The sequence below is a fragment of the Acipenser ruthenus genome, chromosome 10, assembly GCF_902713425.1.
Source record: "Acipenser ruthenus chromosome 10, fAciRut3.2 maternal haplotype, whole genome shotgun sequence".
Taxonomy (NCBI): domain Eukaryota; kingdom Metazoa; phylum Chordata; class Actinopteri; order Acipenseriformes; family Acipenseridae; genus Acipenser; species Acipenser ruthenus.
In genome coordinates, this window is record NC_081198.1 from 5,316,710 (window position 1) to 5,337,770 (window position 21,061).

A 21,061-nucleotide genomic window follows, 5' to 3' on the forward strand; every position below is an offset into this window, starting at 1 on the left:
CAAGACTGTCTGGGATTACATGAAGAGAGAGAAGCAACTGAGGCTGCCTAAATCCACAGAAGAACTGTGGTTAGTTCTCCAAGATGTTTGGGCCAACCTACCTGCCAAGTTCCTTCAAAAACTGTGTGCAAGTGTACCAAGAAGAATTGATGCTGTTTTGAAGGCAAAGGGTGGTCACACCAAATATTGATTTGATGTAGATTTTTCTTCTGTTCACTCACTTTGCATTTTTTTAAATTGATAAATATAAACTATTAACATGTCTATTTTTGAAAGCATTCTTACTTTACAGCATTTTTTCACACCTGCCTAAAACTTTTGCACAGTACTGTATATATAGTGAGTGGGGGCCTAGTATATCTAACTATGCCTGTGCTTCTGCTTTACATATACCATTATGTATCCTGTATGTTTTGTGGTATCTCATGATGCTATCAGACACAGGACACAGACACAGACAACACCCTCTTCATCTGCCACTTCCCCACACAGTGAAAGCTTTCCCATGGAAAAGTCAGCTGGTAAATGGTATGTGTTGTGCAATGTGTAGTATGTGCTGTTCATCATTGCGTTGACCAGAACAACGTATTTATGTGTTTTTGGAAATAACTGTAAAGCAAGTCTGTTTTTCACAATACGAAAACAAAATGAAAGAGATTTCTGTATTAAACAGACAATAATTATTACTGAATTATAATTATTTTAAAACAAATCCTGGCTTAAGATGTCTTTATTATTCATGTCATTGTCTAAATATATTACTATTCACAATGAAGATTATGGTTGTTTTTTTGTTTTTTTTGTGCCATTTGGCATTTGCAAAGATTGTTACACCTGTTTTACAATGATGTTAGAAGCTGTAAAATGGCAATATCCTTTATGTAACCTTTCCTTTAATGCTATTATTTGTGAGCAAACAAAACAAATACATAAATAAATTCCCTAACAGAGTGCTGTGAACAAAGTTTTGATTTGAAATGTGTTTTTACAAAAATATATCCAACATCCCAAGAGACCTTAAGAGATTGTGGCACAGCTCTGATTTCTAGGTTATGTATCACTATTCTTGAGTATACATCTCTGTAAGTGTGATCCATCTTCATTACTGTCTGAATGGATTTGCCAGAAACAATTATTTTGAAGCTACTTCTGAGTGGCAATGAAATCTTTGAAAAAGTGGTCGAGTGGTGGACAATAAATCAGTTATCCTACATACTTAGATAACTTTGGTCTGTAAATGGATGTGTGTTTTTAAAAACATGTGAAATATGTAACACACTATACCGGACAATGTAAAATAATAATAAAGGAAAATAAAAGGCATTTCATTGGTATTGAAAGCTCTGTCTTTAAAAGTATCACAGTATCTAATTTAAACCCGGTGACTGTCGCACGGGGGAAATATATTTCTTCATCCAATTTCAGAGATATTTTACGGTTTTAAAAAAGGAAGGCGTGAGCACCATTTTTTGAACACAAGAACCTCAGTTTGTGAGCTTGTTAAGCCGACACGCCGTCAGCAAGCACGATCCAATGGGAGGGTCATGTGATGTTTCCTTTTCCCTAGTTCTCCTTTAAAAAGCTGGAAGGCAGTAGCGAGCCATTCATTATCACGGGCTGTGGGTGCAGGGATAGCTGCCTCTGGGGTTTTCCATCCGATTTATCTGCAGTCATTCATTTAATTGATACATAGTGTTAATAGAGCAACACCAACAACAACAAATATACAAAAAATGGCTGGGGCAATTATTGAAAACATGAGCACGAAGAAGTTAGTCATTGTTGGAGTTATTTTAGTCATCTTTCAAGTGTTCTCATTTCTTGTTGGAGGTTTGATTGGTAAGTTTGTTTTATTAACTTAAACGTTCCTCTTGTGTTTTCTCAATCCAGATCTGGTTAGATACTGTATTTGTTGCAGTATCAGTGACTCGCTCCCATGATCTAATTAGTGTCGCTATTGTACAAAGCTGAGCCGCATGGGGTTCTTTCTGGAGGTTAGTTTCCAAAGTAAAGAGAGAAAGTTTTGGCCTAGTTTCAGTATCTAAGAAAGGGGAAACATCTTGAGCATGGCGACTGATCGTGCGAAAAAGTAGTATAGAATTACATCGGTTATATTGTACTCCTTATTTATTAGTTAGTCTACACAAAAAATGTGTTTAATCATACGTAGTTTTGTAGTGATCTTGTTAGTTTTGATATGTAAAGAATATATTTAGATTCAGAGTTTGTCTTACACACAATACATCGCATAAAGAACAGTAATTGCGGGTTATTATTGCATCCTTTTTGTTTCAGGGTTTATGTGTTCTTACTTGTTTTGCACAGATGCATACCTCTCGGTCTGTCGCGGTTCAGATTTGTGCAACGTTGCAACCGCAAACAAGTAAGCTTTGAAAAAAAGTTGTTTGGGATGTTTCCCATGAGTGCAGATTATTATTATTATTATTATTATTATTATTATTATTATTAGTAGTCGTAGTAGTAGTAGTCTTATTAGTGTTTTTAAACGACTTGTGGATTTCTAGTTCTATTTTCGAAACGTTATTTGGTCATATGGAAAAATGAAGTGACAAATAGGGGTGTATATATATAATATAATATTCTAACTATTCGCGTAGCAAAAGTTAATCATTTTTGTTGCGTAGCGCTTTCATTTCAGTCTGGGGGAAAATCACAAAGTATATATAGTGTACTTGTAAATCACTGCAATTCCTGTGCATCGCCGTTCTACACTGTGGTTTAGCGCTGCAACTGTGACGGCGTAATTAAATTGGAACGGAAAATCGTAATAAAATCAGATTTGACGACCAATGATGGTAGTGTAAGTGTTGGCCGAGATCTTAGAAAAAAACGGCATGATTGCGTGCTCGATACCTGTGCTTTATACCACATAGACAGACATGTCTGAACAAAACCCCGAGCTGTGAAACTGAGTAATATATATATATATATATATATATATATATATATATATATATATCGCACACACACATTTGTCAGACATTTTGCACATTTTTGTGTGTGTGTGTGGTGGGGGTGGTATATTATTACCATAGAATGAGCCCGCGCCATCTACAGAACGTCATGTCACGTATACATTTAAAAAAATGAACGCTTCTCAGTCCCCTTGGATTGCTTCGCACCCCCCCTTCCCCCTTCCCCCTTCCCCCTTCCCACTTTGAGTTGTTGTCATCACAAGTTTTTGAAGATTCTGATCAATGTGAATTAAATATTGCTAAACGACAAGCTTGATTTTATTCTCGCCCAAAATAAGCTGTTTTAATAAGTCAACGTTGTTAGTGGAAAACACTAGTGAAGGATTTGAGTAAATTGTTGATGCTCCTAACATCGATATACATAGTAACTCCTTAATGTGTTAGACTTTTGCACGAGAGAGAGAGTATGTATATGTGTGTCCATTTTGGTTGAAAAAAAATATGATTTTAAAATATGTTTTAATGAGTTATTATTTATAACCCCTTAGACATTAAATGGCGTAGCTTTGTTCTGATATGTTATATTAAAATATAAAAAATGGACAGATGTTGGTTTTTTTATGGGAAAAGTAATGGGGCACTTAATAACTTCAAGGCAAAGTACGACTCTAATGTGTGCATTTGGCCCTTTCGAGTGTAGAATAAATTCAAGGTTTTGTTCAGTAAGGTGGGTTTCCCTGCAGATCTGTGAGATTTAAGAGCAGTGATCTGATCCCTGTCAGGCCTCCCCTTTTCTTTCTCTCTTTTGTCTGTGAAGTCCCTCCTCTGCAGTTCCACTCCCTCCTTCTAAATCCTGCTCCAGATCACACGTTTCTCCTGACCCCAGAAAATCCAAGTGTTTCCATTTTATTATCAGTGCCCATCTCTCTCAGCTGTTTAATTAGAATATCTATTTTAATGATCTAAACAGTGGAACTAAATACCACCTCTTTAACTATGTATTAATCACCTTCCCGCAAGTGATCAATTGACCCTTACAATAAAAATACAGCGAAATGAGGTTTGTGAAAAATAGTGATTTATAAATTGGGTGGCGGTATTAAGGTCGACCACTGTTTAGATTATTAAAATATCACAGAAGTTATTTATATTTCTAATGCATCATTGCAGTGTATGTAATCTATGCTTTATGTTTTTTTTTTCAATTGTATGCTTTTAAAAAACAAACAAACAAAAAAATATATATACACACACTTAAATAGGAACGTGAAACGTGTGTTCATGTTAATAACAGGCACAAGCCCTGCCAAGTATGCAAATAACACATTACAGGTGTCCATACAACAAAGCAGGTCTCGATGAAAAAGCAGGTTGCTGTCACTTTGACAGTATAGAGAAAGGCATCTTGTTTCTGAGCGCAATTTAATCTAAGCCAAACATCAGGATTATTTAAATTTTGTATAGAAAAAACGATTTGCTTAATGAAGTGAAAACGTGACCTGCTTTGTACAAAACCAAAATATTTTCATTACCTAACAGTCTGTAGATCATTCCATACTATCTTTGTGCGCCAGTGTTCAGCTGTACAATTCTAAATAGAGTACAGTAAAGGCCAGTTCCACAAGAAGCCTCCAGCACGCTCTTTAATTAAAATGTTTTAAATGTTGCGGACAGACCATGTTTAATGATCCTGATAGATAGGGGCATTTAGGATTAAGAAAAAACTTTTTTAACTTGTCAACATTGAAGTCTTGAATCGGAATAACTTCACATGGAATGTGTTAAGATAGATTTATGGAATGTATACAGTACCTTTTTAACTAAGCATTGCACCCCATTAATGAATTGGATTGTTTTCCATCCTGATGGTTGACGTAATGAAGCAGAATGTCATTGTATTTGCTCGGTAAACTCGGTTAAACTGCTTTTAATATATTTATGAACAGAAACAAATGGAAATGCAGTAGTTGTGCAATGATAATCCAAGCATAGCCCAGCATCGACTTTAGGCAGCATGGATAGACTTGTACTTTCCACTACAGCACATCTCTTCAGCCACACTCACAACGTGGCGGAGGTTGAAGGACATACGGGGTGCTTGGCAGTGTAGGTTTACCAGCTAGGTGCTACCATAGCGTATTGCTCTACCATAATGTATTGCTCTACCATAATGTATTGCTCCATTGGTCTAGCAAGCTAGATTCTAACAGCTGTACAACTGCTGGCTTGAATGCTAAATTGAAGAATGTGTGTGTTTTTTTTTTTTTTTGATGCATACATATTTAGAATAAAATGTCAGTTCTGGTAGCATTGAAGGGGTGTGTGTGTGTGGTTTTTTTTTTTTTTTTGTGAAGCTATTCAACAGTTATTTTAGTTTCCACTGGGAGTTGGCTTTCCCCTTGGCATAGTTGCCGGGTGTTTTTCATTAACTGACATTGCAGCTAACGGGTATTCACTGTGAGAAGGAAGGCTTCAATTAATCGCCTGACAGCCCCACCACCCCCAGGTAGTAGTGTTGCTTCTTGTGGCTTTGCGCAAGAGGAGTATGGGATGTCGTGCAGCTAAAGGAATGTCTTGGAGGAAGTTGTTGGGTGTATTATGGTGTGTTTCTGTGGGGGTGTTTGTCTCCATATTTAAGCATTCTTCTCACTATAGTTGATAAGGTGATTTAATATGATGAGATGGGAAGAAAGTGAACTACAGTAGTATACAGAAGCAGTCTGAATGAAAAGGTTTACAACCATGTTTAAAAAAAAAAAAAGGTATATTTGTGAAACTGTTTGAGACGCCAACTGCCTAAAAGTTTCATGAACAGACTTTGACAAAAACATTAAAATAGTTTGTTTTGTGAACAGCGCCTAAATATTCAGAAAGACGCGCAATCTAATGTAAATCAATTCAAGATGGTTTTATTTTTCTGAATGTTTTCTTCTAGTATCTATCCACCCCTTAAGTTCGGAGAATGTTTAGACTGCGTGAGATCAGGTGACTAGGTTACTGCATTCCAATTGTCAGTTGCCCTCAAACTGCTTGGATTAAGTTTTTTGGAATGTTAATTACAGGACAGATCAGAAGCACTCTGTAAAACCGCAGCGTAATCTCCTTGTTGAAAAGCAGACAGCAGTTCTTTAGCATGACTCCGAAGCAAGGCATCCTACCTGATATTTAGACTTGAAATAAACAGTTATTGCTGTCTTGAGTCTATGGAAGAACCACACAGCCATTGCTACATTTGTCACTGCCCTTGTTTGGAAAGTTCTCTGACCTTTTACATGTGTGCCTCTTGAATCATTCATGCTCAATGATGGAGGCCAAAACCAGACCTGTAAAATGTTTTAGTCTGATATGCTTTCACCCGATCAAACAAACATTTTGGGATATATTCAATTGATCTAAAATATTCCTTATGTCATTACCTCCCCTGTTTTTAAATAAGTGGATTTATGAATGGTTTGTATTTTAATTATTTTAAATGACAGTGGTAAACACACCTAAACATTGATCTACAAAGTACAGGGATGGATACAAGATTCCTGTTGTAAAGCAGTTTGATCCATCCCTAGTTATACTAGTTTAATAAGACATACCTGAGCTTGCTTCCAATATGCTGTGGCTAATCAAGCTTGTGGTAAAACCTGGAAAGGGTGAAACTGCTATGCAATAGGAATCTTCTTTACATCCCTGAAGTGTAAGCACCACAATTATGAAAACTGACGGCAGACTTTTTTTTTTTCTGGTTTCTTCAGCTCCAAGTCCAACCTCTGCAGTTCACTACCTTGCAACAAAGTGCGTTGATGTCCGAAAACACCACCAGAATTCAAAGTGGTTTATGCCCTGGGGTCCCAACCAGTGTGAAAAGATCCGCGATTTCGACGAGGCCATGATCAAACAGATTAAAGCCAATGAAATCGTGTTTGCGGTCCACATCCCTCTGCCCAACAGTGAGATGAGCCCCTGGTTCCAGTTCATGCTGTTCATCCTGCAGTTTGACATTGCCTTCAAGATGGGCAACCAGATAGGTAAGTGCAGTGCTAGGGAAACCCTGCGCTCCCTGTTCTTTCAGTGGATTGATTTCATATTATTTGGGGGGAGGGGGAGGGGGAGGGGTGGCATCGCAGCCGTTCCAAAAAACAATCAAGTTGAATGATTCTTTTTTTTTTTCTTTTTTTTTTTTTAATGCCTTGGTATATGCCACTTCATATTGTGTGTTCATCCATAGCTATAGGAATCAATTTAGAAATGCTAAAAAAACTTTGACATCAAAATGCTTGTTATTGAGTTTTTACTTTTTACTGTAGTATTTCTAAACACTGCATAATGTAGTGTGTTTTATAAAAGACACTGTCCTACAGTTCTGGTTTGTGTTGCATTTTAATTGATGGAATATCCAAAATATATGTGAATATCCCTAAAATGAGTATGAAGGTCCAAATAATAAACATGTTGCAAGCCATTTGCCCTTGAGATGAACAATGTAGCGGAAGCCAAGCCCAGAATAGCCTAGAAAGTGTTGTGCCTTGAGTGCATTTGTCATCTCTAATTGGCATTTGATGTGAGCTGTATACAATTCTTCACTGTGGAATCAGGAGTTTTCCCATAGAGATTCACAGGAAGTGCTGGTAGCACACTTGTGTAATTTGCCTCCCCCTTCAAGTTCAAATGAGATTCCTGGATTGTTGCACCAAGGGTTGGCACTTGGAAACTAGCCAGGATTTGTTCTCAATGGAGGGATTAGTCTCTAACACAGTGTTTTAATGAGGGGACACTGCAGAGCCAGGCTGTCTGGGAAAGTGATAGAAATGGAGACCATGGAGTGACTGCTTCTAATGGAATTGCTTATACTGAAGCTTGCTATTGGTTCATAAAGCTGTAGAGGAGGGATCAGTTTGTTTAAATGATATACATACTTGAGGGCAATTCTAAACAAACTATAAAACGCATCATTTAGTAAGTATTTCTAAATGGATTGTGCGATTTCACTAGTGGAATCCATGTGTGATGCACAGTTCTGTTTCACATCTTTGGTGCAGAGTTGTTAAAAGCCTGAACAACGAGATGTTCGGATTTCAAGAAACAACTTGACTCGTTGCTCATGGTTTGAAAAGGTACATTCTACCTTCATAAAAGGAAAGTGATCTTGTATAAGGTTGCAGGTTGGTGCAACAGGCACTGTTTTGTGAGGCACTGCCACTGGAGATTCTTACCCCTGTCGGCGAGATGAGGTTATAATCCTAACCCTTCCAATGTCACTGGCTCATCTGCATTTCCAGATCAAGCGACGCTAAGGAAACTGATTTTTGGGGATTCTGAATGGACAGGTGTTCCCTTATCTCATTTTGCCCTTTACCTAGTTGTTATTGGCTGTAAGTTGTATTAAGGTTCCAGATGTTTGCTGTAGTTTTTCTTCAGTTCTTACTCAGATTTCATTTGTATAGGCAGGTGTCTGTGTAAAGATTCATGTTAATTGGATTATTCCACCTTGAGCCCAGCGTATCGTTTTCAGTTTGTTTGCCGTTCCTGTTCTCTTTGTACCCCAGCGCTGTGTTCTGGTTGCATGAGTAACCTGCAGTGTACCATATATATAATTCACAGTGGGGTGGATGTCTTTCTGAAGTGGACAGCAGGAGCTGGCTCAGCCCAAGCAGTGATAGAAGCAACTGCGTCTGTAAATTGCGGCTTCCAGCATTTCTTTTTTTTTTTTTTTTTTTTTTTTCTAATAATTAGTCGTTGCCAATTTAGTTTTTATTATTTTCTCCCCAATTTGAAATGCCCAATTATTTTTTAGGCTCAGCTCACCGCTACCACCCCTGCGCTGACTCAGGAGGGGCGAAGATGAACACACGCTGTCCTCCGAAGTCTGACTGACTAGTTTAGAAGACTTTCAGAAACACACACACATATATATTAATATTATATATTATATGTATTATAATTAAAAACATTAAGTAGAACAAAAAAGAGGAAAAATATGAAAGCTTTAATCTCCATGTAGAGGCTTCATGTTTCAGAAAGTGACAATGCCATTGATTGTGAAATGCAAGATTCCAGTGGATGTTTGAATTAACTGATAAGAGGCAAGATAATTGCAAATAGAACTGGTAGAATAAAATCCCTTCTCAAATGCAATGAAGCTTATTGACACAAGCAGGGCGAAATGAATACCCTGCCCAAACGACTTTGGCAGAGCTCCAGCAATAACACAGCTGTTGAAATGGCTTGGTCGCCGAGGCAATGAACACAGCGCTGTGAGGGAATGTTTGTGTGCAGTAAGCTGACATTCAGATGCTTGGCAGCGGCCCTGGGCTGGACGAAAGATAGCGAAAGAGAGAACCTGCCAATAATCCCCCTCTCCGACCACAAGATTGTGTCTTGTTTCATAACAGCACAAGAGTCTCTTTTGAAATGTGAAGTGTAACTGCTCTGCCTTGCAATCTGATCTAAATCATCCTGGTGCAGTGCCGTCATTCTTCGGCATTAATGGAATACAAAAGAGCTCAAAGGCACAGCCAGTAATTGCAGTGCCCCTCATTTGGGGAGGCAGAGGTGGATTCTCACACTTGAGTGTGCTACAGGGTGGGAAGGCAGCAGCAAGGATCCACAAAGGAAGTCTTTAGAAGGCAGGGTTAGTCTCTCAGCATGTAGCTGTAATCCCTGTTTAACTCTCTGCAGTGAGACCCAAGCTAACCACAGTGCAAGTGCGGAGAGCCCCGGGTGAATAAGATTTGAGCGCATCAAGAATGGAAGAGAGCGGAAATAAATGGCAAGTGTCCAGAAGACACTTCCCAAGAAAACGAATTGCTGTGACACCGCTGCACAGCCCATCATGAAAGTGACTAGTGACATGGAAGGTGCCGCATTGAATGTTGGGATCAAACCTGTTGTTGGATACACTGGTGTCCTGCAGTGTTTTATTAGGGGGACTCTGTTGTACGTGACTGGGCTAGGTGAGGGATTGAGGCATTTAAAGTATCGGTTAGAATCCAGCTAATCTCTGTATTTACCCCTTTTTAAAGGCAATTTTTGTTCTGGTTCATACAAAACACTGCATGTCTGTGCATCGCTCGTCACAATCTCATTAGGAGACCTAGGAGTTTATGTTGACTCAGAAATGTCTTCATCTAGACAATGTGGGGAAGCTATAAAAAAGGCTAACAAGATGCTTGGATATATTGTGAGAAGTGTTGAATTTAAATCAAGGGAAGTAATGTTAAAACTCACCTAGAATATTGTGTTCAGTTCTGGTCACCTCATTACAAAAAGGATATTGCTGCTCTAGAAAGAGTGCAAAGAAGAGCAACCAGAATTATCCCGGGTTTAAAAGGCATGTCGTATGCAGACAGGCTAAAAGAATTGAATCTATTCAGTCTTGAACAAAGAAGACTACGCGGCGATCTGATTCAAACATTCAAAATCCTAAAAGGTATAGACAATGTCAACCCGGGGGACTTCTTTGACTTGAAAAAAGAAAAAAGGACCAGGGGTAAATGGAGATTAGATAAAGGGGCATTCAGAACAGAAAATAGGAGGCACTTTTTTACAGAGAATTGTGAGGGTCTGGAACCAACTCCCCAGTAATGTTGTTGAAGCTGACACCCTGGGATCCTTCAAGAAGCTGCTTGATGAGATTCTGGGATCAATAAGCTACTAACAACCAAACGAGCAAGATGGGCTGAATGGCCTCCTCTCGTTTGTAAACTTTCTTATGTTCTTATTTCATCTTTTCCAACTGCTTGTCTGCTTTCTTAGCTTAACTTTTTTGTTATTTGTGCTGTACAACACAAATATAACATAGTATTGACATAAATATCACTTGGCTAACCAACTTCCCTGGCCGTTTTTTAAATCTTTCCAGTTATGTATTGTTATAGTTGTATGGTTGTCCCTTGCAGCTGCATTTGGGGTATTTTGGTTTGACACAGCTGTGAAAATGTACTGAAAACCAGGAAATTCCATCTTGCCTAATTTAAACCCTGTCTGAATACAGCAGCTCAAAGCTTATTTATAGCACTAACACCCCCCCCCCCCCCCACTTACTGTCAAGGATCTTGCTGCATAAACGTATAGATCTGTGCAAAGGAAGAACGAGGCAGAATATAGGGAATTCAGTTTATCCACTTTTGAGGTAAATATGCCAGGATGTATGTATTGTGGGAAATAATGTATTTTGTGACGCAGTAATCTGAATTGCAAAAAGCTTTATTTTGAATAGTCAGGCCATTTTTGTGCGTTTTTTAGACAGCTAATCACATGCATCTGTTTAACAAACTAACAATGTATTACAAACCATATTAAATATCCGTTTTTATAATAGCAAGAAGGTCCTGGTTATATTTACGGAAACCGGGAGCCTTCTGAAGGCAAACTGCGTTTTCTGTTGCAAGGATAATTGCACCATGGAATGTCTGTCTTCCTCCCTACAGAAGAGGGAGCTGTGGTGACGATTGATGTGTCGCTGGCTTACAGGGATGACACCTTCAGCAAATGGACGGAAATGGCACATTCTATAGAGCAACGGAAACTAAGCTGCAACTTTTCAACTCCCAAGGTATGCAAGGCTGATCTCTTGTGTGTCTTGACAAGAAACTAGATTGACCTGCTTACCAGTCCTGTTCTGTCCCTCAGGTTTGCAAAGTGATGGCATTAAACCACTCCCCCAAATGTGGTGTTGATGAAATGTATGGCAAATTATACATACAGTGAGTAATAGCTGAATACAAGCACTGTATGGAACTCTTACCTCCCTTTTCTTTTTTTTTTTTTTTTTTTTCAGACCAATGAAAATGAGGGCCGGCATTATGAATGTGACCTCTTGCCTTTCATGGAATTGGGAAGCGTTGCACACAAATATTACCTCATCAACATGCGTCTACCAGTGAACGAGAGGAAAAAAATTAATGTTGGCATTGGAGAAATTAAGGACATCCATCTGGTGGTGAGTCTCTGCAGTTGGAGATTCTTAAGTACTGCCTGGTAACTGGAAAGCACTGTTCAGGCTTGGATTGAAAGACTGTGAACCCTGAACTTATTTAGAATAAAAACACTTCAGTTTAGAGTGATTGAAGACGACTGCTTGTTTTTGGAGTGATCTGCATTTTTTTAAAATCCTGTCTCGCAGGGTATCCACCAGAATGGAGGGTTTACTAAAGTATGGTTTGCCGTGAAGACCTTCCTCACTCCGAGCATCCTCATCATCATGATCTGGTACTGGAGGCGAATTACGTTGATGACACGGCCACCGGTCCTGCTTGAGAAGTGAGTCTGCTACAATCCCCAATTCCTGTCCAGGACTCTGCTTTCTCCCTCCCTGGAACATCAAGACACCAGGCAGCATCCAGCTGCATTTCTTAAGATTTTCTGTTTTACCGTTCGCCTCCTTGATCTTTTGATTTCAGGGTCATCTTTGCACTTGGGATTTCCATGACCTTCATTAACATCCCAGTAGAGTGGTTTTCTGTTGGGTTTAATTGGACGTGGATGCTCTTGTTTGGGGATATCCGCCAGGGGATCTTCTACGCTATGCTGCTGTCCTTCTGGATCATCTTCTGTGGGGAGCATTTGATGGTATGTGAAGTGCAAGTGTGCTTGACATATTAAAGTCTTGTTTGAGTGTGTGGTGCTGTATGCCACACTGATACAGTGCAGGAGCTCTAAATCTGTCGTGGTGGCGGGCTTGCAAATTCCTGTATGTAATTGCATTTTTTTGTGTTCCTGCTATGCTTGTTGCTGACATTTCTCACTGCTTCTCTAGGATCAAACTGAAAGGAACCGTTTCGGTGTTTACTGGAAGCAAGTTGGACCTATTGTCTTCGGATCCTTCTGCCTCTTTATTTTTGACATGTGTGAAAGGTAAGCTCGGCAGCTTCTGGATTGCACCAAATCAAATAGTATAAATAGTCTTTTTGCTTTTTCAGGTGCTGCATGAACTACTAAACAATCAGTTAATTGTTTCAGAGACTGATGAGGCGGACACTGCTGCATGCTGTACACAATACCAGTTTCATGACTATTAAATTTTATTTAATAACTGCCCAGATCAGTTAACATATTTTAGTTTGTTCCAGTGCTAAGCTTGTTGTCCAACATGCCATGTTCAAAATGGTATTTTAACTATGACTGGAGATATTCATAAAGACATTTTGAATGTTTCCTCAGGGGAGTCCAGTTGACGAATCCATTCTACAGTATCTGGGCTTCGGATGTGGGCACTGAATTAGCTGTATCCTTAATCATGCACTCCCTGATTTCCTTTCCTTTGGGAATAGCCCTTCACAAATCAACCCATTCCTGTCTTTCAGTAAATAAATGAGAACAACTTCAAAGTGAAAGCAGATGTTGATACAGTTTCCAGTGACTTTTCTGGCTGTTGAGGCATGTGGGTGTGTAAGTAAATGGGCTCCTCCTAGGGTCACCCAATGATTCTGTGACACTGCTGAAATTTAACCCGTTGTTGTTTCCCCTGGACCACACTGATTACGCAGCACATTTTGTGTGTTGCTTAGCTGGTGAATTTGTATTGTCTGATAAAAACAGATCTTTACAATAGGCAGGCAAGTTTCTTCTGAAACCTGACTGGAAATGAATGCAAGTTTAATTAGCACTGTGAATCCCCAAAGAGTATTTTCAAAATTGCTATTTCTAATGGCTCTAAACAGCTTCCATTTCTTTGTGTGTGTGTGTCCCCTTAGCAGCTGTCACAATCTGACGGCTTTTTGGTTGGCTGGAGTGTAAGTTGACATATGAGCTGGCTTTTAAAGCATTCATAAGGATTTCTTTTGAAAGCGGGTGGCGGCTTGTCATGTTCTTGGCTGCCGTTAATTGTTAGTAGGCTGAGTGAAGCCAATGTGATTAGTTCTACTTCTTTGGAATAAGGGCCTCCTCTGTCCAGAGCCTCTCACTTCTGATTACTCTCGGCAGTCTCTACTGGGAATCCCTTTCTCGCACCACTGGAGCAGAAGTAGCTTTTCCCCTTTTAGCTCTTTTTTTTTTTTAATGCTTCTCCTGCCACCTTTTGATGTCTCCAGACTTTCTCAAAACATAACATACATTTATCACCAGTACCATTCTTGCTTCCCAAAGTAACATACAAAGAATTGCAGTTCATTTTGTATTAATATATTAATGATGATTATCATTAGTAAATATATTAACACATATACATCTACCCTTTCTGAAAGCATATCAGTACATTCCCTAACAGAACCTGCAGATGGCTTTCATCATTGTGGCGGGAATCTGTGCCTGTCTGTACTTCCTGTTCCTGTGTTTCATGGTGTTCCAGGTGTTCAGGAACATCAGTGGAAAGAGGACCTCTCTGCCAGCCATGTCCAAGGCTAGACGCCTTCACTATGAGGTGAGCATCGGTAGCATGCCCATTTCAGAGGGGTGCTTGTTTAGAAGTGTGAGGAACGTTCAGGTTTGACTTTCCATTGTCTGCTTAATGGAGAAGCTACAGGGTTCCTACTAAATTTTTTTTTTTTCTTTTTGACCCAAAGTATACAAGACATTTTGTGAAAGTTTGTGTTGAGTACAGTTTTTTTTTTTTTCATACATATATTTAATAAGCAATGCATTCTTCCACCTCGATTTTGTGTTTTCCAGGGGCTGATCTTCAGGTTCAAGTTTCTGATGCTGATCACTCTGGCTTGCGCTGCCTTGACTGTCATTTTCTTTATCATTAGCCAGGTAAGTAACATTCTGCTTGTTTGTGGGGTTGAGATTCATGAAACTGCTCTGCTTCATGAAATATAAAACTTTACAGTGCTCCCCCTTTATAAGGCAGACCAGGTTAAACAGCAGTACGTTCATGGCTCCCATTTGCCCCATAATGCACTATTCTTGTTATAAAGCTGAACAGAAATAGAACATATTCAATTATGGCTCTGAAGTATAGCATTACAAGGGGGGGCACTGTATTTAATCTGTAAAAACAGATGTAAACAACATCTACTAAACTCTTTGGGAATAGGGTCCATACTTGGCTGTGCAAACTGTATCTGACACTAATAAACATTTAACAGAATCTGCATGTTGAGCTATAGACTTCTGAAGTAATCTGAGGCTGCTTTGAAAATCTGTACCGATAGAATATATGTTGGTGTATTTAATTCATCTCTTTACGAAACATCGCTACTTGCAGTATGTTGGTTAAACATACAGCGCCATCTTAATTCTCCGTTTTTTTTTTTTTTCCTTCACCTTGTTTTGTAGGTGAATGAGGGCCATTGGCACTGGGGAGGCTACACTGTCCAAGTGAACAGTGCTTTCTTCACAGGGATCTATGGCATGTGGAACCTCTATGTCTTTGCAATCATGTTCCTCTACGCACCTTCACATAAGCGCTATGGGGATGATCAGTCAAATGGTAAGCTGATGCATGTCTGGACAAAAAGATCCAATTTGACATTGATGTATTGTGACAAAGTCGTAGTGGGACGCTATATAAATTACAGGAGGTTGTGTATGGAAATCTCTGACCTAGATGCATTTCTACTTTTGTCTAGGGTTTTTTTTGTTTTTGTAGCACTTTGAATTTCCACCACTAATGGCCGCTGTTGGAAAAATTAGGCTCTGGTGGATTACTAGCTTCTGAGGCAGCCAGGCAGAGATTGGGTTAGGGGATAGGAAGTCCCACCCATATTAAGAATAAAAGGAAGCTGGCAGGGCTTGGAGGGGAAAGGTGAAGCAGGAAGTGCTGGGGTGGATGCAGGTTTTGCAGACAAAACTTACCGATGAGAACCAAGAAGAAAATTGGTTGTCTTATAATTGTGTATTGTTGGCGCGAAGAAACCACAAAGATACTGAGTAACTTAAATTTGAAATGTGTTTGGTTAGCAACTGGAAATGGCTAACTGAGAAGGAAAAGAAACCAAACGGCGAACCTGATCTTTTAAGGCCTGTTTGAAAGAGTGCTGAAAGTGTCAAGCAGGAAGCCATGACAAACAAGGAGTCCAGACTGGGGATCACTGGAGTAGCAGTGCACCAGAAGAAACCCAGAACCTGTTGGTCTACCAAGGCAAATGGTGTTATACTGGTGTCACATTTTATACTATTTGTATTGGTAATACTGGCATGGTTTTTGAGTGTTGTGTGCAGAAGCAAAGACAAAACAACACTGTTAGGATTGGACTGTTTTATTCCTTGGGAACCGTGGAAGAGAAAGGGAAGCACAGTTGGTACCCAGCAATCACCTGGAACATTAAACTAAACAAACAAACTTTAACCTGTTACTTACCTGGTTGGTCTGGGAAGAAGTCACGGTTCTAGGGTAGCCCAGTGGGTGTACCATGGTTCTCTAATCGCAGAGAACTGGTATACCAGCTTTTACCACCAGAGGGTGGTAAGACTAATCCTAAAGAGATATACTTCCCTCTGCAGAGTCAAAAACCCTTTTGGGCTCTTCGTTGGAAGTTGGGGTGGTATAGTGCACATGTAAATAAATGTGCCAGGTGGCTTACTGGAAATGGGTTAGTCTCATTACTGGCAGTCAAGGATTTCCTATATCAAAGTATTAAAATGTTTCTGATTTGGGAACAGACTAAGAATTAATGCCTTACTTTAACAGTAGAACTGCCGGATTTTCGAACTACCTAGAACCTCCACGTGGGTCACTTTGACCCATAAGTTTTTAAACTGCTTTGTTATGAAAATGAAAGACATACTATCGGATACAACTAAAGTTATATTCATGAACATCATATCTAACATTTGCATCACAAACGCTATTTAAATGAAAAATTAAACATAAAAGGCTTTATTTTTAAAATGAGCGCATATACAGCACGACTACAAACTATAATAAAATACAAATTTCAGAAGAAACGGGTATGTACATACACCCCGTGTACAGGTGTAAACGGATATATGTACACAACTATAGAACCAAAATCATCATTTCTAATACTACATAAAAAGAAAATATAACACTACTTCCGGTATGATGGCTGCATTGTACTCTATGGAGGAGCAGGTGCAGTTCCCTTGAACACTATTGTGTAAACATGTGGTCTAGGTAGAACTGTTTAACTTTATCATTATTGAGATTCTGGCTATCAAACGCCATCAGGATATTTAATATATTTAGGAGAAGTCAAAAACGGACATACGATTTACAACGGAAGAGTAATTAACATTTTAAATGCAAAATAGGTCCAAGTGACCCGCATGGCGGTTCTAGTGGCTTTGTTTATATATATATATATATATATATATATATATATATATATATATATAATATATAATTAAACAAAAAAAACACAAGTTTGCTATTTAACTTTTCTACTAAAGCCTTTTTTGTGTTCTTTGGCGCCCTGCAGTGTTTGAGCAGTCTCTGCATCTGGGAAAGGGGGTGGCTAAGGAAAGCCTAGCATCCAGTCTTGTATGGGATGAATTCCTGCTTTCCTCCAGAGCGGAGCTGGCTTTCATCCTCTTGGTCAGCAGGGGATCCTTGCTGTGGCTCGCTTGTTTGTAAAGTGGAGAATTCTAAACAGATGTAGAATCCAACTTCAACAAAACAAGTCACATCTGTGAAAGGATTTTGATTTTTAAATGTAAGAAATCAAAAATGTAAGCCTGTGTCTGGTGGGTAGCACTTCAAGCAAACCTCCATCCAGACCCTGAAGAAGTTAATGATATCATTTTACCTGTTAAACCTGGAGTGGAATGGCCCTCCAGGACTGGGATTGGACACCCCTGATTTACAGGGTACCCCCCATGTAACCCTGACGTCTTTTTGATGTGTTTTTTTGCTTTCAAACCAGAATTCAAAGTGGTGTGGCTGCAAATGGTTAAAGGTCTGCTCAAAACAGTCTTTTTAATAGTTGCATGCTGCAACTACACCTTTTTATAGGCTTTGTGTCCATCTTTTAAGACTTTGTCGTCTTTTAAAGCAGGTGATCTTGGAGTGAACAGCGGAGAGGAAATCCAGCTGACGACCACCATCACGCACGTGGACGGGCCCACAGAAATCTACAGGATGACGGGAAAGGAGTCCCAAGAATAACCCCAATAACACAGCCTTCATTCACTCTGTGAATCTGAAGGCAGAGCACCTGTGTACATGGAACGCTGAGAAGTGGATTCTAATTAAAGTTGTACCAAGAAATGGCCATTGCCAAGTTTCATTGCAATGTTACTAATATTATATATGGGCAACTCCACTGTTTTATCTGTCCAGACTTCATATTTGTACTGGTTGTTTATAGTCTTTGCTTCCATAATTTGTGTTACCAGGCAGTGATTTAAAGCTCGTATAGATGCTGGAATAGCCTTCAGAAGAAAAGGGAAACGAGTTGAATGGGATGCAGTATCTTTTTAAATACATACACTGTTAATGGCTCTTGGATTTCTAAACATTAACCTGTTACATAGTCATTCATTTATATTCTATGCCACAATATATCTTCAAATAACCACTTGGGGAACCCCCCCCCCCCCCCCACACACACACGTCCCATATGTTACAGTGGGGGAAATGTTATTTTCTCTATTTGCCAACGCTATCTACAAAATATTTTTAGTACACTGGTTATCTGCTGTGTCCACACTTCATCTTTTAAAGAGTCTGTTCTATGAAACAAACACTAAAGCTTTTGGACTTGTCCTGTTTTCTATAGTCCACTAGAGTTCGATTTATGTAATGTAGATATTTTTATACTGTTCTAATTTGTAAGAGTAGGACAGACGATCATCTCTAGATGTATCCCAGGCTACAAATTATTATTTTTTATGCAAGTGAATTGGGGCTGTTTTGGCACGAGCAGTGTTATCTTTTTACATTTATTACATGTGGAAATGTAGATGTACTTTTTATGCTAATTTAAATAAAATACTTTGCTGTAAATTTTTTTTAGCCTTTTTATATACCCGTTTACACACCGCGCCAGATAATGACATGTGAAAAAATCAGGTCTGAGATGTGCCTGTGTACTTGAAATGCAAGCTGTAATACAATGGTGACCTCTAGTGGACAAAAAGGTTAAGTGCACACTAAAAAAAAAAAAAAAAATGATACATCTCTTGTCTCTTCAACCACTTAAAGTTGGGGCTCCACGGTTTGCTTAAATACAAACCACTACTGGATTAGACCCTTGACACCAACTACAGAATAACCATTTTTACAAATCAATTCTTATGTTAGTTTAAAAATGGAAAGCATATTCGAACAGTCCTTGTCACAATTGGTTGGTTTTGACTGGGAAGCAAACCAACACCCTGGAGGCCTGTTCTAGGGTTACAGACCCTGTTTCGCACTAATCATGGACTACCTAAAGTTACCTTCAGCAAGCTGGTCCAGGAAAAGTGCTAATCTAGTGATCCAAAATCCTCATTTTCTTCTGATGATAATCAGGTGTTTCAGATACACAGCCATTATCTTGGGTGTCTTCAGGTAGTCCAGGCTGCAGTGAATACTATTCATGCAGAGCTGAGAAATTAAGTGGATTTGGATCAAGTGGCAGCTGTATATGTTTTAATAAATTAAAATAGGTTAAACTGCCCAGGTTAAGTTCATATCCCATATATGCAAAAAAAAGTCACATTGAAGGAAAAAAACCCCAAAAAACCCACTCAACAGCAAGCAATTCTCAGAAATCCTGTTACGATGTCAACGCAAAATGTGCACGCAAGGGGACTGGCACATGTATAAAACACAGCAGAGGCAGTGGCAAACACTTTTTTTTTAAATTCACCTTCCTGTCGTGTTCCATTGTTTCTATGCTACATGCTACTTTCCAAGCACTTGCTTGGAAATGTGGATGCCATAGGAAATAAGAATACAACCAGCATATATGGGCTGCGTTCACATCCGCTCACACAATGAGCTGCCTGCTTTCATGTGTTTTGAGATGGTGTCTGCCTGTTACTATCGGCAGCCAGGTGGAGGCAGCAAATACAAGGACAGATTTAAAACAACGTAAGGCCTTGACAACAAGGAGATTGCAAAATAATGTATTTCACATTGAGTGCCACTTCCCATCCAAATGGAACTGCCGACTTACATGAATAATATGCAGTTCTACATCACAAAGAAGTTGGTGCTTTATGTAAAGCAATATGTTATCCTTTTTTTTTTCACAAAAAGCACTTTTTCCCACTTTTAGCTTTTTAGTTCATGTTGTGGGGAAATTCAGACCTTTTTTTAATTTTTAACTATAAGCAAACTGTGTTTTCATGAAGGCAATGCAGCCCTGTCCTCCATCAGTTGTATAAAATGAATATGATTATAAGAACATTTACAACGGTATTGCTTGTGGGAGGAAGTGGTAAGGCAATCACTTCCAACTTCAGTATCCTAGCAACAGAACTGCTACTGGATTCATGCAGGGAAACGTTTAAAAAACACTTCCAGGGTAGAATGGAATTTAAATTACAGGTACCTACCATTGAGTAGCCTTGAGAAAAAGTATTAACTCTGTGAGGATAACTTAAAATCAGACGTGAGATATTTAGGCAATGAATCACAGAAGCGCCTTGAGAAAAAACCATTTAGTCTCTTAAAACACAAAGGCCTGCTTTGTTTTGGTTTAATAATAACATTTTAATGTCAAGACTCTGTTTAGCTTATAAAAGTGACTGATAAAACATTTTACTGTGGCAGTAATTATAGGGGCACTATAGCAATATGACTAAAGCATGAAATCTTCTGTTTGGATCCCATTCGATGAAGAAGCATTTTACTATAGAGTAATGGCCTCCATACACTTGAAAGAAGACTGCTAAAAGCCTTGACCTTCATATATATATATACAAGTGGACAGTTACAAATACTCTAGCACTACCCAAAAACTAAAGGTAATGGCAATAGTCCCATTATAATATTGTTTTGTATTCTGCACTATTACAAGTTTTTTTTTAAATTATTTTTATGGTAAACTGTACAGTAATGGAAGCAAAACAATCTGAATGTATTAGTCATGTGTTGTCAACTGCATGCGATTATCCAGTGGTTAGTACGGACGGTGCTAATGACAGTCTGCACAGTCGGTTCAAATCCAGCAGGGGCAGCAGTGTGGAGTAATGGTTAGGGCTCTGGACTCTTGACCGGAGGGTTGTGGGTTCAATCTCTAGTGGGGGACACTGCTGCTGTACCCTTGAGCAAGGTTCTTTACCTAGATTGCTCCAGTAAAAAC

General features: G+C 39.0%; 1 protein-coding gene across 2 annotated transcripts; it reads left to right on the forward strand.

The window, feature by feature from the left end:
* Positions 1 to 1,585: 1,585 nt before the first annotated feature.
* LOC117402337 (protein wntless homolog) lies at positions 1,586 to 18,774 on the forward strand. Of its 2 annotated transcripts, none has more exons than XM_034003386.3 (12): positions 1,586 to 1,839; positions 6,683 to 6,955; positions 11,357 to 11,481; positions 11,707 to 11,868; positions 12,052 to 12,188; positions 12,329 to 12,497; positions 12,685 to 12,782; positions 13,089 to 13,152; positions 14,143 to 14,286; positions 14,535 to 14,618; positions 15,144 to 15,297; positions 17,822 to 18,774. In XM_034003386.3, exons 1-12 carry the CDS (start codon positions 1,734 to 1,736, stop codon positions 17,932 to 17,934), a joined length of 1,629 nt encoding a protein of 542 aa, XP_033859277.1. In that variant the 5' UTR covers positions 1,586 to 1,733; the 3' UTR covers positions 17,935 to 18,774. The 2 variants fall into 2 exon arrangements, with proteins under 2 accessions (XP_033859277.1, XP_033859287.1); XM_034003396.3 differs by having other exon boundaries at positions 17,825 to 18,774.
* The last annotated feature ends 2,287 nt before the right edge of the window (positions 18,775 to 21,061 follow it).

What these genes read in the sequence shown, in the direction of transcription:
- LOC117402337 (XM_034003386.3), top strand. Translation starts at nt 1,734, where the DNA reads ATGGCTGGGGCAATTATTGAAAACATGAGCACGAAGAAGTTAGTCATT. An exon ending in TCTTGTTGGAGGTTTGATTG is followed by an intron (nt 1,840 to 6,682) that starts GTAAGTTTGTTT and finishes TGGTTTCTTCAG; the next exon opens with CTCCAAGTCCAACCTCTGCA. An exon ending in ATGTGGGCACTGAATTAGCT is followed by an intron (nt 13,153 to 14,142) that starts GTATCCTTAATC and finishes CAGAACCTGCAG; the next exon opens with ATGGCTTTCATCATTGTGGC.